Consider the following 15,235-nt stretch of genomic DNA (forward strand, 5'->3'; position numbering starts at 1 on the left):
TCCCCTGGAGCTCATCCATCATGAATGACTTCTTCAGAGGGCAAGGAGAGCCTGAGCCAAAGCCTCCACAAGTCTATGGGAATGTTTCCATTGACTTCAGTAGGCTTTGGACAGGCCTTTAGAGTAGTAGCAGAGAAAAAGCCCATTAGTGGGGGGTTGATCCTAAGCATCATGTTAGGTTTATTGCTGTGGGCAGGGTCCACTGAAGTAAGCAATGAGGAAAAACGTAGCAAAACTCAAGATTTTCCCCAATAAATACATAGAGGAGTAAGGCATTTAATCAGTGTTATATTAGGAACATAAGACTATATGGTATGGCAAAAAAAAAAAGCACAGTTCCTTAAAATAAAGAGCAAGCGGCCCCACTAAAAAAGACTTTGGTGAGTGGTTGAAGGCTCAGACCCTCGATTCATACAGTACCTTCAATACAACTACTAGAGGTGCTTGCTTACCCCTGGGGGAATCTCGTAAGCTCTATAAAGTAGGGCCATATCTTTGTACAGCACCTAACATGGTGGAGTCCCATCCTGTTTGGACCTCTGGCCTCTCCTCTAATATTCATATTAAATAATAGCAGGACCTTGCAGCAGTTCATACATTGCAGAGATTGTGCTACATTTCCCTGACATGAGATGAACTAGTTTAAGATTCGATACCTGTTTGCCATCAGTCTCTGTTTTGAATAAGGCTGGGCAATCCAGGATGCATGAGGCTTTGCCAAAAAACGTGAATCTAACCCAACTCGGTGAGAGCGAGGGAGCGAAGGTTGATGGATTGATGGCTTCTATTGACAGAACTGGTAAAGCCTGGGCAGCATCTTGACAAGCTTCCCTCATTTCACTCCTACCCATGTGCCTCAACCTTGCCCTGAGGACACCACCTCTAAAGATCCCATTTCTTAGGCCTGCTCAGCCCTGGGAGCCTCTGTTGAGATTGCCAGCCAGGATGCCAATTAATAGTGGTGACGCTTGTAAAATGTTGCTATTTGCCTATTGAGAGCTGAACAGAGCCTATCCCAGAGACCACTGAACAGCCATCAGCTGGGAATGTTAATTCACTAGAGACCCTAGGCTGGATTTATCTGAGCCAAAGATTTAATGGTGAAAGGCTTTACAGTCCATTACCATTCACCTGAGCCACCCCAGCCCTCTTTGCTCTGCAAACATTCTTTTATCCCTTTTTTGATGGGAAGTTCGGGACGTTTTGGCATTTCTGCCCCAAACAGAAGCAGGAAGTACCTAAAATTTAATTAACATGCTTATCCTCCTGAGCTGTAGAGACTCATTTTGGAAATCCTAGTTTCAGGTAGTTGGGGCATCTAAGAAGGAAAATGCTAGTAGTGAAAACAAAAACTATTGTCTCCTTTGTTAGCTGCCCCAGCTGTAAATCGCTTTCACTGACCATGCCAATATGGACCTAGTCATGTTCTGAAAGCCAGTCCACATTGTGATGATAGTGGCACATGGGACCTTCACTTGTAAGGAACAGGTTAGACTTTGCCTCTGTCTTCTTTTTGAGTGTTATTTAACTGCAGGTAAAGAATTTAACAGCTTGTGGGAGAGTGTTAGAATCATTTGATGGATCAGCCATAGCTCTAAAATGTCTACCAGACCCCAGTGTCCTTCAAAGACGACTATGCTCCTGAGCATGTCTGATTTGGAGAGGTCACTGTTTCAGGGATCTGAGCATTGGGATAGAACAACCAAAAGAGGGGTTCCTCGACTAGATCCTTAAAGCAGAAATGCCTTGTAAAACCACTACTGCTACATTACAGTGTTTGTAGATGCTGTCATTAACATAAAATTAACAAAGATTAGCCCACTTTTGGCGCATGCTAGTAAGTTCACTGTAGCCCCATGAATCTTACTACTAGTGCATGGTCAAAAACATCTTTGGTCTTTGAAATCTATGGAGCTGGTTTTTGTACAGCAAGTGGTGTCTATGCCTGGAAGCTCCCAGCTAGCCCAACAGCTACCAGCACAGAACTCCTCCCATGGTCTGCGAGCTGCCTGTGAAGCCTCTGAAATGAGACAACCAAGGTGCAAGGCTGGCTTTGCTCCTTCATTTCAGATCATGTGGAGGGACAGGTGCCCAGCCACTGCTATGGCACAAGGGTGCTGTGGGTTCAAATAGCAATAAAACAGTGATTTGTTTTCATGTTTTGAGGGACTGGGTATTTCCCACTCTTGATTGCAGTGAGTTTGGAAGATGGGGAAGGATCTTCAGCCCATATAATCACACACAGTCGGAGGATGGGTTGGGACAAGATTTTCCCCACGCATCTGAACGCAGAGCCAGGCACATTTGCATGCAGCAGAGGGAGTCAGGAGTATGCGGACTGGCCATTCTCGCAGCAGCTGTGCTGCTCAGGGAGTATATGCCGAGATTCATTTGTAAATGGGATGTTCCAACTCCTGGGCTGTGTTTAGTCACAACTTCTTGTGTTTCTTCTGCTCTGATGAGCTGACAGTTCTGGAATTCCTTAACCCTGTTCTCCTTGTCTAACTGGTTATTTTTTTCGCTCACTTTTAGCTGCCTTACCTCACAGCCAGAGGAGTTCAACACCATCTAGTGAACTAGCAGCTACACCACCAAGCAGTCCCCACCACATCGTAGCATGGCAGACTGGGTGAGTCTTGGGAGGCAGGGTTAGAGGATTAGCATTCCTTGGTCTTTCACAGTTTTCTCTAGCCACTCCAAAACCACCATCATGGATGCTGAAGCAGGGTTCCAGGCTTTGGCATGCCAGAGTTGCCTTAAAATATGGAGTGTAGATTTGATTTAATCTTTAGGTAGATGATCGCAATAGTCCAGGCACTTGAAGCAGAGAACAAGTTCTAGTACAGTGCTTTGCTGTACAGTGCAAGGAGAGGACACTGGTGAAAGAGGATAGGTCTGGGCACAGGAACACTCTCAGGTATTCAATAGCCTAATCTACGCAGAGCATTTTTAGATATTCGCTCACCCGTGGTCTAGTATTAGTGCAGTTCTAGCAATGGGGAAACCCCTAATTTAGATGGGTTCAGGCATTTGCATCAGTCTGTCATCCGCATACAATCTGCTACCAGTGCTAGCACCAGTGTCAGAGCAGTGGTGGGAGAATGTCTGTAAAAGCTGTGTAGACACCACCCATGCTGTATGGACATGTTGAATTTTCTTTATGAATGCCATTGTGGTTGTCCAAGTTCTCAGACATCAATGGAATCTTATAGTATAAATGTGAGATGCTTGTCTATGGTAATTCTTGCACACATCCGGAAGGTTGCTCAGAGGCGCATGGTTCAAGGATCAGAAAGGAAGCTTCCCCAAGGGCACTCGTTCTCCAGAATTTTCATTCTGCTACCTACGTTGTAAGCTAGGTAAAACAGGGGCCCTCTCCTGGATCCACGCAGTGCCCCATATCCCAGTGTTGGATTCTCAGAATGTTGTGTTCTGTGAAGCCACCAGGAGAGTCTTCAGGGAACACAGTTTGAGAACTGCCGCCCTAGGGTTGCAGAGACCTTGAGCCATTTGTAATGGTCCTCTAGGAGCAGTGAACTAAGAGGTGGTGGGCTTATCCCATGGTCATTCCAGGGGACAAACACTGGTGGGTCTTGAAGTTCTTAGTCTACCTCTGTGTCACTCTGTTGTACCCAAATACTTGATTTTACAAGACTAAAAAAAAATTTTTTTTTTAACTCAACCGTTACTACATTTGTAGATGCTCCAATATAAACAAAAAGACATCCACATGTGCCATTTGGTTTTATAGCAACAATAACCCAGAAGACATTAAGAGAAAATTGAGCTTTAAAACAAAGATGGGGGATAAAAACAGAACCTCAAATCCCTAAACAAGTTCATCTGCATTTCAGCATGCTCAAATTCAAATTCTTGGTCCCCAAACCCATACTAACAGTTGTGGGTTTGGGTCAGGTTCAACACTGGAGTGGGTATTTTTATTGGTTCCAGTTCAGAGGCAGCCAAAGTATTGCAAGACTCCAAAATGGCAGAAATCTTGGGTGAAGAGCTGAAATTTGCCCCATTCAAGGTATGGATCCAGGCCCAAGCCGTAGCCTTGATTCTGCCTCAGCCCCCATTGTAATCATCTTCCTCAGCACATCCCTACCATGGATACAAGCAATATGATCTGAAACCAGTTGAGAAGTCTCCTAGTTGAAGGAAGCAAAAAACTTAAGAACTCTGATTATTCTCTCCATTTTCCATGCACCAGAACCCCTCCTCCAGGCTTCACGCAACAAAAAAACCAGGCCAGATCCTCAGCTGGTGGAAACAGAGCTATGTAGATTTACATCATCCGAGGATCTGGACCAACATCCTGTGCAAAAAGGAATCAAATAGATGAATCCATTATTGGTTTCATCCCTGGGTAAAATGACAAAACCATTAGGGAAACAAATTTTAAACAGAAGCAAGTACAATTTGTTACCAGGTGCAGAATACAGACTTGGCCATCACAGCAACACATTTTGTTATTTCCCAACATGAATCAAAGGCTTGAAATTCTGCCTGACATGTCTTCTTATGTGACTAACTCTTTTGTCTTAAAGCGACTCATCAACTTGTTTTCCCACTGTATTAATAAGCTCTTAACAATGTGTGTCATTTCTTTTCTTTAACATTTCCTCTTTACTGTTTCCTCCCTGGGCGCTCTCCTTTGTTCAGAGAAGCAACAGACAACTCACCCACTATGGATGAGTCTCAGTCTCCAACTCACCAAAGTACTGATGAATAGAGGTATAGTAAGGGAATGTTTTGTTCTTTCATCCTTCTTCCCTGTAACGTGTGCTGCAAGTGATTTTTGACATCCCAGTATCCATAAGGAGCAGATGTTTGGGTTGTGTGGGCGTTTGGATAGTGATAGCAAGGCTTTGCTCAGCTCAGCTCCTGGAAGAGCAAGTTGGAAGCATTTGTAAACCTCGTCGGCATATGTGGGTGGCCCTTTCAGCAAGTCTGTAGCTCTTAGTTTTCCCTGTAAAGGCAGGCTTCATGCCAGTTGGGGTGGGAATGCAAGTGGATAAGCATGGCTAGCCAAGGGTAGCAAGGGAAGCCCCTTTGCTCGAGACATTTCAAAGCAGTCTGGACCAAGTGCTAGGGAATGTTTCTATGGAGAGGAAGGTGGCTTAAGTCTCAGGAGACGTGGGTTCAATTCCCAACTCAGCCACAGGCTTCCAATGCAGTTTTAGGGAAGTCATTGTAATCTGCCCTGTGCTTCCATTCCTCATAAGTAAAATGGGGATAATTCTTCCCTAGCTCACAGGAGTGCTGTGAAGACAAAATCTAAAAGGTTTTGGAACAAATTGATAAACTAAACAGTAATAAGTCATGAGGACCAGATGGTATTCACCCCAGAGTTCTGAAGGAACTCAAATGTGAAATTACAGAACTACTAACTGTGGGATGTAACCCATCATTTAAATCAGCCGCTGTACCAGATGATTGGAGGATAGTTAATTGGCATCAATTTTTAAAAAAGGCTCCAGAGGTGATCCCAGCAATTACAGGCCAGTAAGCCTACCTTCAGTACCAGGCAAACTGGTTGAAACTATAGTAAAGAACCAAATTATCAGACACATAGGCTAACATGATTTGTTGGAGAAGAGTCACCATGGTTTTTGTAAAGGGAAATCTTACATCACCAATCTACTAGAATTCTTTGAGGGGATCAACTGGTATGTGGACAAGAGGAATCCCGTGGATACAGTGTACTTAGATTTTCAGAAAGCCTTTGACAAGGTCCCTCACCAAAGTCTCTTACGCAAAGTAAGTTGTCATGGGATAAGCTCTCATGGACTGGTTAACCATTAAAAGATAGGAAACAAAGCTTAGGCATAAATGGTCAGAACGGAGAGAAATAAATAGCGGTGTCCCCCAAGGGTCTGTAGTGGGACTAGTACTGTTCAACATATTCATACATTATCTGAAAAAGGGGATAAACAGTGAGGTGGCAAAATGTGCAGGTGATACAAAACTACTCAAGATACTTAAGTCCAAAGCAGACTGCGAAGAGTTACAAAGGGGTCTCACAAAACTGGGTGACTAGGCAACAAAATGACAGATGAAATTCAAAGTAATGCACATTGGAAAACATAATCCCAATTATAAATATAAAATCATGTGGTCTAAATTAGCTGCTACCACTCAAGAAAGAGATCTTGGAGTCTTTATGGATAGTTCTCTGAAAACATCCACTAATGTGCAGCAGCAGTCAAAAAAGCTAACAGAGTGTTGGGAATCATTAAGAAAGGGATAGATAATAAAACAGAAAATATCATATTGCCTCTGTATAAATCCATGGTACGCCCACATCTTGAATACTGTGTGCAGATGTGGTTATCTCAAAAAAAAATATATATATATTGGAATTGGAAAAGGTTCAAAAAGGGCAACAAAAATGTTTAGGGGTACAGAACAGTTTCCATATGAGGAGAGATTAATAAAACTGGGACTTTTTAGCTTGGAAAAGAGACAACTAAGGGGGGGATCTGATAGAGGTCTATAAAATCATGACTAGTTTGGAGAAAGTAAATGAAGTTTTTTTTTTTACTTTTCATAACACAAGAACTAGGGGTTACCAAATGAAATTAATAGGCAGCAGGTTTAAAACAAAGAAAAGGAAGTATTTCTTACACAATGCAATCAACCTTTGGAACTCCTTGCCAGAGGATGTTGTGAAGGCCAAGACTATAACAGAGTTCAAATAAGAGCTAGATAAATTCATGGAGGAAAGGTCCATCAATGGCTATTAGCCTCTGTTTGCCAAAAGCTGGGAATGGGCAACAGGGGACTTCGCAAAGCAATGAACTATTCATGCTGTCAGTACCCCAGCAACAGTTTCCTTGTCTGGTGTAGATCTGCCCCAAATATAAGATATTCGCTAACTGAACTGAAACACGCTATGAAACTTTTGAAAATCTGTCTGATGAGGCAATCCCTGTCTGTCACCATGAGCCCTTTACATTGTGAGGCGGTGGTGGCATTATGTCAGCATGTTGCGATGCATCATCCATCACCGTGTAACACCACAACACCAAGATGCCACAGCACCATGCTCCATCAGAACCTCCTCCGGTCACCAAAAGTCATTGTCATCAAACAGCAACGTTAATGCCTTTAATCCTATATGCCAGCGTGAGCCTCTTGTTTATGAAGTCACTGATGGAAAAAAGCCATCCGGACGTCTGTCCACTAGTTTCCTGGCCTATCCTGTTCAAATGATTTCCAAGGTCCACTTGTCCTTGTCAGAGATTCAGCCCTGACAAAGGTTTTCACATTTTGACAGCTATGTGTGAGAGGTGCTGCAGAGAAGCACTGAGATGACAGCATAGGTCCTTCCACTCCCCTTCAAGTCAGTCAATAAAAGAACCAAGGTTTTATTCCCCCATCTCAATGAACAAGCGCACAATCCTCCAACTCTGGCCCCTAGGCAGAAGAGAGAAGAGCACCCTACAGAGAATCACTCCAGGGAAAAAAACCTCCTACTTATGAGGGATGAGAAGTCAGTGGCTGCTGCTAGAATGTGAGAGAGAACCAGTGCACATATCAAGTTGCATGCATATATACAAATGAGCAAATATACCCACACTTTATGCTCTGGTAGAGAGGGTTCTTCCTCTAGCTGCTCATCCACTATCTCATTTAGGGACAAATGCATGTAGAAACAAAGTATTGGTGTATGTACTTTTGCACTAGACATGACCCCTGTCTTTTCAGCCATCAGTCGTATCAAAAGCACCCATGAGAACAGGTGTTACTGGCTAGAGGCTTCTCTTGACCTCTAAATGGCAAAAATAAGACAGATATACAATTCTGTGCATTCCTTTGTGAGGAGGGGCCACGAAATGTCATTTGAACTCGGTTTTGTCTAAAGAAATTAGCTTAACCCAAACTGGCATGGAGAGATCTGAGCGAGAACTGTTCACCCAGTACTGCTTCCGCTAAGGTGAGCTGTTCTGGAGAGGACTACTGCTGGCTCCTTGCTGAATCGGCCCCAGTTGCCAGCTCCATGATTGCCTGCAGAACCAACACCAACCCAAAGTGCCAACGAACATGCTGCATTTTCTTTCCTTTCCCACTCTCGTCACATGGCGGTGTGTCTATGGTTGAATTTTTGCATGAACTCTTGCCGTAGCATTCGTTCTAATGGCAGTCTCCTTTCTTCTGTAGGAACTACACCGATAGCTGTTTCCTGGATTCTCCCCTCTATCCAGAACTAGCAGATGTCCAGTGGTATGGACAGGAAAAAGCCAAGCCTGGGACTCTAGTGTGAACCCCTGACCTCAATCGGATCACATCAATGCCATTCTGAGATCACCTCACTGCCTCTCATTTGCCTTACCCAGATGCACTGTCGCCCGGCACCAGCTTCAGTGCTAAGCACTTTTCTCGAAATGCGATTCGAGACGCCATTACAGATACTGGCCCCCAGGATGCTTCCGCAACCACCAACAGATAGCAGTGTTTCAAAGCAGATTGCCATGGACTGAGATACAACTCCTCTTGCTCAAAGGGCCGGGAGGTGGGGACAACATATATGAATAAGTATGTTAGCAGCCAGATGGCAGGGTTTTTTTTCTTTAAAATACTGAAAGCCTTTCAAGGTATAAGTACAATCTTATTGGTCTATGGCATGGGAAAATAGTAAGATTTCTACAGCTTGCAATCTGAAGCCAACAAAACATTAGTTAAGATGGCGAGAAACAGTAGTTGTGAAATATATTCCTTACTCCTGAAGTATTTATTTGGAGTAAAGAAAAGCTCCTCTTGCTTCAGAGATGTGTCAGAATATCGCAATCAGTTCACTGCTGCCAAGATATCAGAATTCCTACGAGACGAGCGCATGGGCAGCGTCTCTGTAAATTTGCCCATTTCCTACAATTTGAAAACTGTTTTTACTTCCTTCCTCAGTTCAAGCCCTTCCAAAAAATAAAACAACAACCACCACCACCCATTGGGATGAAGACACACCAGAGCTCTGGACTGGGATCGTAAAATCAGTCTTGAAAAGCTGCTGTTTAAACTGGACAGACACAAAGGTTTACAAGGGTATTATCTAAAGCAGAGGCAAGTACTGCTACTCTTAGCATCTCTGGCTGACACAGGCTAACCACCAACACATATAATTTTTTTTGTAACATGATAAATTAAGGTGAAAATTGCCAAAAGCCGTTCTATGAATAGAAATAACCAATAAAGGATATCCTATTTATGCACAAAGTGTTTAACATGAAATCAAAGGAAAGCACATTACAAGCTAATCGACATGGTAACGCCACATTAGCATAACAGTTCTGATTATTACGCTTTTGGTAGTGCCAGTGTAGCAAAGGGCTCATCACCAAAGTATTGCTATCCAAGGGACCCCGCTATGTTATAAAGCGGAGGGTTCAGTCGTGTTCTCTACTAACCCGCGGACTAGGCAAATTTTCAGATTGCAGGAAGGGACCATAATAAATAAAAGCTAATTAATTAGTAACCTTGATGCACTCGACACAGACTCTAGTTGTCCACGGATACCAAAAGGAAACACAGGAGAGAGTCGTGACAGGAGCGGCAAGTTTACATGTACTTTGGAGCAATGCTTTACACATGTGGAGCCATCAAACAGCCTCAGAGACACTTTTGTACTGAACTAGTGCACACGCTAGGTGGGGGGTTGAAACTGGCACGTCTCATCTTCGCTACGGTGCTATGCTGTTTTTATTGTCACTAGATGGGACAGGTTCTCGCCCCATTTGTGCATGCGGATGACGATTTCCTATGGGAAAGGCAATTAAAGAAATGGCTGGAGGGGGTTACTTTGTGAAAAGCAGAAACTGATGTTAGCTTTAGTTTAAAGAAATAAAGTGTGCTTGCGTGCGTGCGTGTGTGTTCGAAGAATAATGCTAGTCTGCCAGACAAGGAGGGCAGGAAATTTAAAAGTAAACTTGAGGGCTGCCACACCTTTTTCTTGTAATAGTATCGCTGGAAAACTGTTTGACCAGAAGCTTTCAAGAGCACAGATTCCCCATAACTAGGCTTAGAAAGATCAGGGATAGGGAGAGTGTTTAAAAATGAATGTTAGCAGTTACTACAAGTGCTTGTTTCTACATCGTTTATACATGTATTGACTTATTTTAATATTCTGCACTTATCTGCTACCTTGCAGTCTCCCAATACTCCTGGGAGGCACCGTAGGAACTGTGGCTGGGGGCCAGTGAGGCACGGGGTGGTTATCTGACTTGCCCAAGAGCATGTAGGAGGAAATAGAACTCAGATCTAACTTCTGTGCTGTTAGCTATAAAAAATACCTCTCCATAGAGCTGACAAATTTTTGCACTGGCAGGAAATTTAAATTTAAAACACTAAAGCCTCTGTTTGCCAAAAGCTAGGAATGGGTGACGGGATGGATCACTTGATGATTACCTGTTCTGTTCATTCCCTCTGGAGCACCTGGCATTGGCCACTGTTGGAAGACAGGATACTGGGCTAGATGGACCTTTGGTCTGACCCAATATGGCCATTCTTATATACTAATCATTCCAAACATAACGTCTGTGGAAGTCAAGAATCATTAGATATTTAGAAATAAAAAACATAATTGACAATAATAATCAATCTTGCTAACCAAGCACAAGGCAGATCTGACAACCAGGAGAGTGCACCTGTTCATCTAAAAGTGCAGAATACCAAGTGTGTTTAATTTTCCCTCTCTAAATATGAATTGCTAACGAGGGGCTTGTTCTTATTGCCCCTCCTCTGTTTTTGGATGGAGAGAAGACATCATTGATTAATATCCATTGCTGATTAAACTCTAATCCTTCCAAGTCTAACTACAAACAGAGGGCCCAAGTTAATCACCAGGCAGGAATTAGCCCAAGAAGTTCCGGGGCTTTGAGCAACTGTCTATATTTTCATTTCCCTTGTAAATAATTTTTCTGTGTAGCCTTTTTTATTTAAAAGGATTCACGCCCAGCAGCACAACAAGGCCTCTGGACTACTGTAATACAAATTACTAATCAAAATTAATGGCTCCAGAATCAGAGCAGGCCCTGCAGTTTTGCACAGGGGCAAAGGGGTGGCAGCCCTGAAGTGCATGATGTAAGTCACATTGCAAACAATTTGGTCAGCCTGCATTGCCAACAGGCTGGAGATCAGAAAAATCTTTTGAGAAACGGATTGGGTTTTGCGTTGTGGTCTGCTTCTCTGGTTTGCAATCAAGGCACACGTGAGCTAGTCTGGTAGTAAAGACAGATTAAGTAAAACAGGTTTTACTGTTTAGCTCAATTCAATTCTACACAAATGTACATACAATGTTAATCAAATTAGATTAACATGGTTAAGTATAACATGGAGGGGTAAAACAGAACTGTTATATACAAGCACTTGACTACCAACTTACCAACCTCTTTTTTTTTTTTTTTTTTTTTTTTTAAATAAAGGCCCTTTTCGGATATAAAGCCACTGTTACATTCTTAGTCTCTACGTATGAAACTCCCTTGGTTTAGCCAGAAGCACGGTGTATGCATACACCAGGCCATATTGTGAGGCAGGGTTTATTTTTAAATGATACTATATGCAGTCGAGTGTTGAAAAGGTCACATTTGTTTTCCCTCTGTATTAGTTTTAGTTTTGGACATAGCAAACCCCATTCAGGTGCTATCAGATGACCAGTTACTGCTTAGTTAACTAGATGTAAAGTTTTACATATATATTAATGTCAATAGTTTTATTACAAGTTGTGTAAAATGGATTCTCTAGTTTAAACAGGAAAAAAATTAGGTCTCTCTCTGAAACTGATTTTAGAGCATGTAAAATGATTTTACTGGATTCTGTTCACCTGTAATCAAGGGACAAATATGTATGGTGTAGAAAAAATTGCAGAATTTAAAAAAAAAATCTGCTTTTAATTTATTCTTTTTGTATTAAGAATTTGTATAGTTACCTTTACATTTTGCAAAACAGTGTTGTCAACACTTCCTTATTAAAGCATTTTCAAAATGAAATGTTGCAGCGGCTCTGAGATATTAAACAAGGTTGAATGCTCTCCTCTCTGGGTACGTTCATGGTCTGGCTACAGAAGCCTGTAGACACTGTGGCCGAGATATTCAAAAGTAACCTGTGATTTTATGTGCCCACCTTGAGACCTTTAGTGGAAAAGTGCTCGGAAAACTCGGCTTGTAGTTTTGCCCAATATCTGCAACCTGTTGTCGTAAAAGGAAGGACAACGTAAGTGTCACTATGGGGCTATCTTGGGTGGTGGGAAATTACATTGCTCATTTTAATGACAGTACCTAGGACCTGGTGGCAACAATATTCCATTCTTAATACATAAAAATAATCAAACCATGGGCTTCTAAATGGTGCAAGGGCATTATCTGGTTCCCAGTGAAGATGAGATTGTTAACTTCAGCTGTTTCCCTCCCTTCAGGTATTCTTGGGGAGGACTATGAATTGGGTGCTTGGGAGTCAGAGGAGACGGCCTGTGGGAGGCTCCTCTCCCAAGGTCAGAGGGTCTGGATTGAATGCCAGCTTGGCAGAGTTTTCTGTTACCCTTTTATGCCCATGTTAACATACGCTGATTTGAGATTAAACATATTGTCCCTGAAATAAACGTCCCCCCACTGCCTATGCCTGGGGGTGGATGGGAGTTCTACTGAGTTACTGCAACTTAGAACCTTTCAGAGGCAGATTTCCCCCTTGATGGGGGGATGGGACACTCTTTGCAGAGGGGCTTAGGCCCAGTTTAGGGGTTGTCTGGCTCTGCACTGTGTGGGAAATTGGCAAGCAACCACTACAAGTACCAGAAATTTTCCACCAGCTCCCAGACAAGATCTAACATGATTGCAAAATCCTCTACGCAGAGACCTCATCTCTGTGCATTTCTGTGAAGTGCCACTCACACCCATGGCCCTGTATAAATATTAAATAAAACACCCAGAAGTAGTAGTAACTTTCTCAGATTTATGGGTGTCCTCTGGGCCACGACCTTGCAGCTGCTCTCCTTATGGAAATTGTATGGCCACCCAAACCACCCCTGCAAACACCTGCTACACCGGGAACAACATCACGTGTTATTAAGGTGCCAATAAAGAAGCCTTACTACTGGCACCTAGCGCCTCCCATCGCAATGTGGGAAAGAACCACCAGGAGCGCTGTGGAAGAGTCTGCCACATTTACAATCATTAGGTGTTTCTGTGATGTGGAAAATACAGCTCTGCTCACAGCCTGAAAGTCCACACCAGCACTTGGGATAGGGCTGGCTTAAAGAAAGCTGCCCACTAACACCCTGGAGGCCAAATATAACTACGAATCAGTAGCCATTGCAACCTCCCACTCTGCCTTCCTCTTGTACCTAGACTCCCCCTCTCTGAGCTCCCATAAGGGCATCTTCCCTAATGGTTCTTTTTGTCTCCTTCACCCACTCCAAGCGTTTATTCACACCCTCTCCATACACCAGAAATAGCCTCCTAGGCAATAGGTGCCATGTCCCCAACAGACACTCCTTGAAAGCCCGGGTGCTGTTTACACAGCCTGTACACCATGGGGTTTTAGTCCGAAGTGACACTGTGTCTTGTAGCCACGCTGACTACAGAGTGCAAGCTCTTGGGTCAGGGCCCAGTTTCTTGTTTGTCACAGCTCAGCCACTGACCAGCAGAAACTGTAACCAGCGCCAACTACGTGGAACAGTACTATGCTGGCCTTACTGAGTAGTAAGCTTTAGCCTTTACCCAGGAGGCTGGGTCAGAAGGCTTTTTATAGCCAGATTTGAAATAAGTATCTTTGTAGCCATATACTTAGCACCAATAACAGCTTTCAGCCATGATAGGAAAAAGTTTTATTAGCCCAGTTTGCAGATAGGAAAACTGAGCCAGCGGTCAAGTCATTTGCGTTAAACTAGCTCAGCACATCAGGGTTCCTTCCCCATTCTGAACTCTAGGGTACAGATGTGGGGACCTGCATGAAAGACCTCCTAAGCTTATTCTTACCAGCTTAGGTTAAAAACTTCCCCAAGGTACAAACTTTGCCTCGTCTTTGAACAGTATGCTGCCACCACCAAGCATTTTAAACAAAGAACAGGGAAAGAGCCCACTTGGAGACATCTTTCCCCAAAATATCCCCCCAAGCCCTACACCCCCTTCCCTGGGGAGGCTTGCGAATAATAGCCTAATCAATTGGTTACAAAATCATCAAAGACCCAAACCCCTGGATCTTGGAACAATGGAAAAATCAGTCAGGTTCTTAAAAGAAGGAGCTCCAGTCTAGAGCTTTTGCTACAAGACCATCTTTCTACTCTAAGGCTACAGGATCAAGGCCTCCTCTGAGTAAGACTGTTTCCTGCTAATGCAAAAACGGTCAAAAAGATCTTAAAAATATACAGGCATCTGGTGAAATCCAGAGGAAAACCCCAGACCTCTAACTCTGAACATTCTGTGTCCTTCCAACCTGTAGAACAGCTTAGCAGCTGCTGATTCTTGTTGGCTACATCCACCCTCTCAAACTATTTACCTTGGATTTTTCAGAGATACACTGTTAACTATTTCAGCACAGTCTGGAAGCTGTGATTTGGGCCAGTCCAGATGCGACGAGCCTCAAATCTGTGATAAAACTCCAGGGACTGAAGCTGGCTCACACACTCGGGACAGCTGGAAGCTCTTACATAAAAATGCCTTGAGAAAGTATTTTTCAGTGTCTAGGCTCTAAATACAGTGCCATTCCATAAACTGCAAGGGACTCGAGTTATTCTGTCTTGGGAGGGCCGTATTTTTGGGGCTGTCAGCAAGGAGACATTGCTTAAATTACATTCCTGCTGAAATCTGATTAGATTAAAGCAACATTCACATACAAAACCCAGGTCCCTCCAGGAGGAACATCCCCATTTAAACTATTAGCCGCTGCAACATTAAACAATCCTGGTTGTTCCTGAATGGGACAGGAGAGTTAGCTAATGGTGTTATAAATGCCAAGGGAATCTGGTTCCCACTAATGCAAATATCATCATTCTGCCTTAGATCACTCCAGGGCTATTTACTTACTGTACCTTTCCAGGCAAAGTACAGTTCTTTTCAATCAGGGCTTGTAATGTTCCTAAATTATTTAGAGGGTTCAAAACTAAGGTCAAGCTAAAGAGGTAGGATCAGATCAACAAACCATCTGGGAGGATAACGTTGTGGTGTTATAAATATTTCCTGTTGCACTAAACCCTCTCCAGGGGCGGTGTATGTGTGTGTGCGTACAAAACGCATCAGGCTCGGTT

General features: G+C 43.2%; 1 protein-coding gene across 12 annotated transcripts in view; it reads left to right on the forward strand.

Annotated features, from left to right (window-relative positions):
- Window positions 1-11,984, forward strand: part of FRMD4A (FERM domain containing 4A) — a 545,903-nt gene extending 533,919 nt beyond the window's left edge. For 9 of the 12 annotated variants that reach the window (XM_038383022.2, XM_043498286.1, XM_043498253.1 and 6 more), the window contains 2 exons: window positions 2,533-2,629; window positions 8,167-11,984. In XM_038383022.2, the coding sequence (XP_038238950.1) occupies window positions 2,533-2,629; window positions 8,167-8,269 (200 nt within the window). In that variant the 3' untranslated portion in view covers window positions 8,270-11,984. Of the gene's footprint in view, window positions 1-2,532; window positions 2,630-4,665; window positions 4,738-8,166 lie in introns of all 12 variants that reach the window. The other 3 variants (XM_038382769.2, XM_043498240.1, XM_043498266.1) reach the window with 2 other exon arrangements.
- Window positions 11,985-15,235: the final 3,251 nt, after the last annotated feature.

Source organism: Dermochelys coriacea, chromosome 1 (assembly GCF_009764565.3).
Source record: "Dermochelys coriacea isolate rDerCor1 chromosome 1, rDerCor1.pri.v4, whole genome shotgun sequence".
Taxonomy (NCBI): Eukaryota; Metazoa; Chordata; order Testudines; family Dermochelyidae; genus Dermochelys; species Dermochelys coriacea.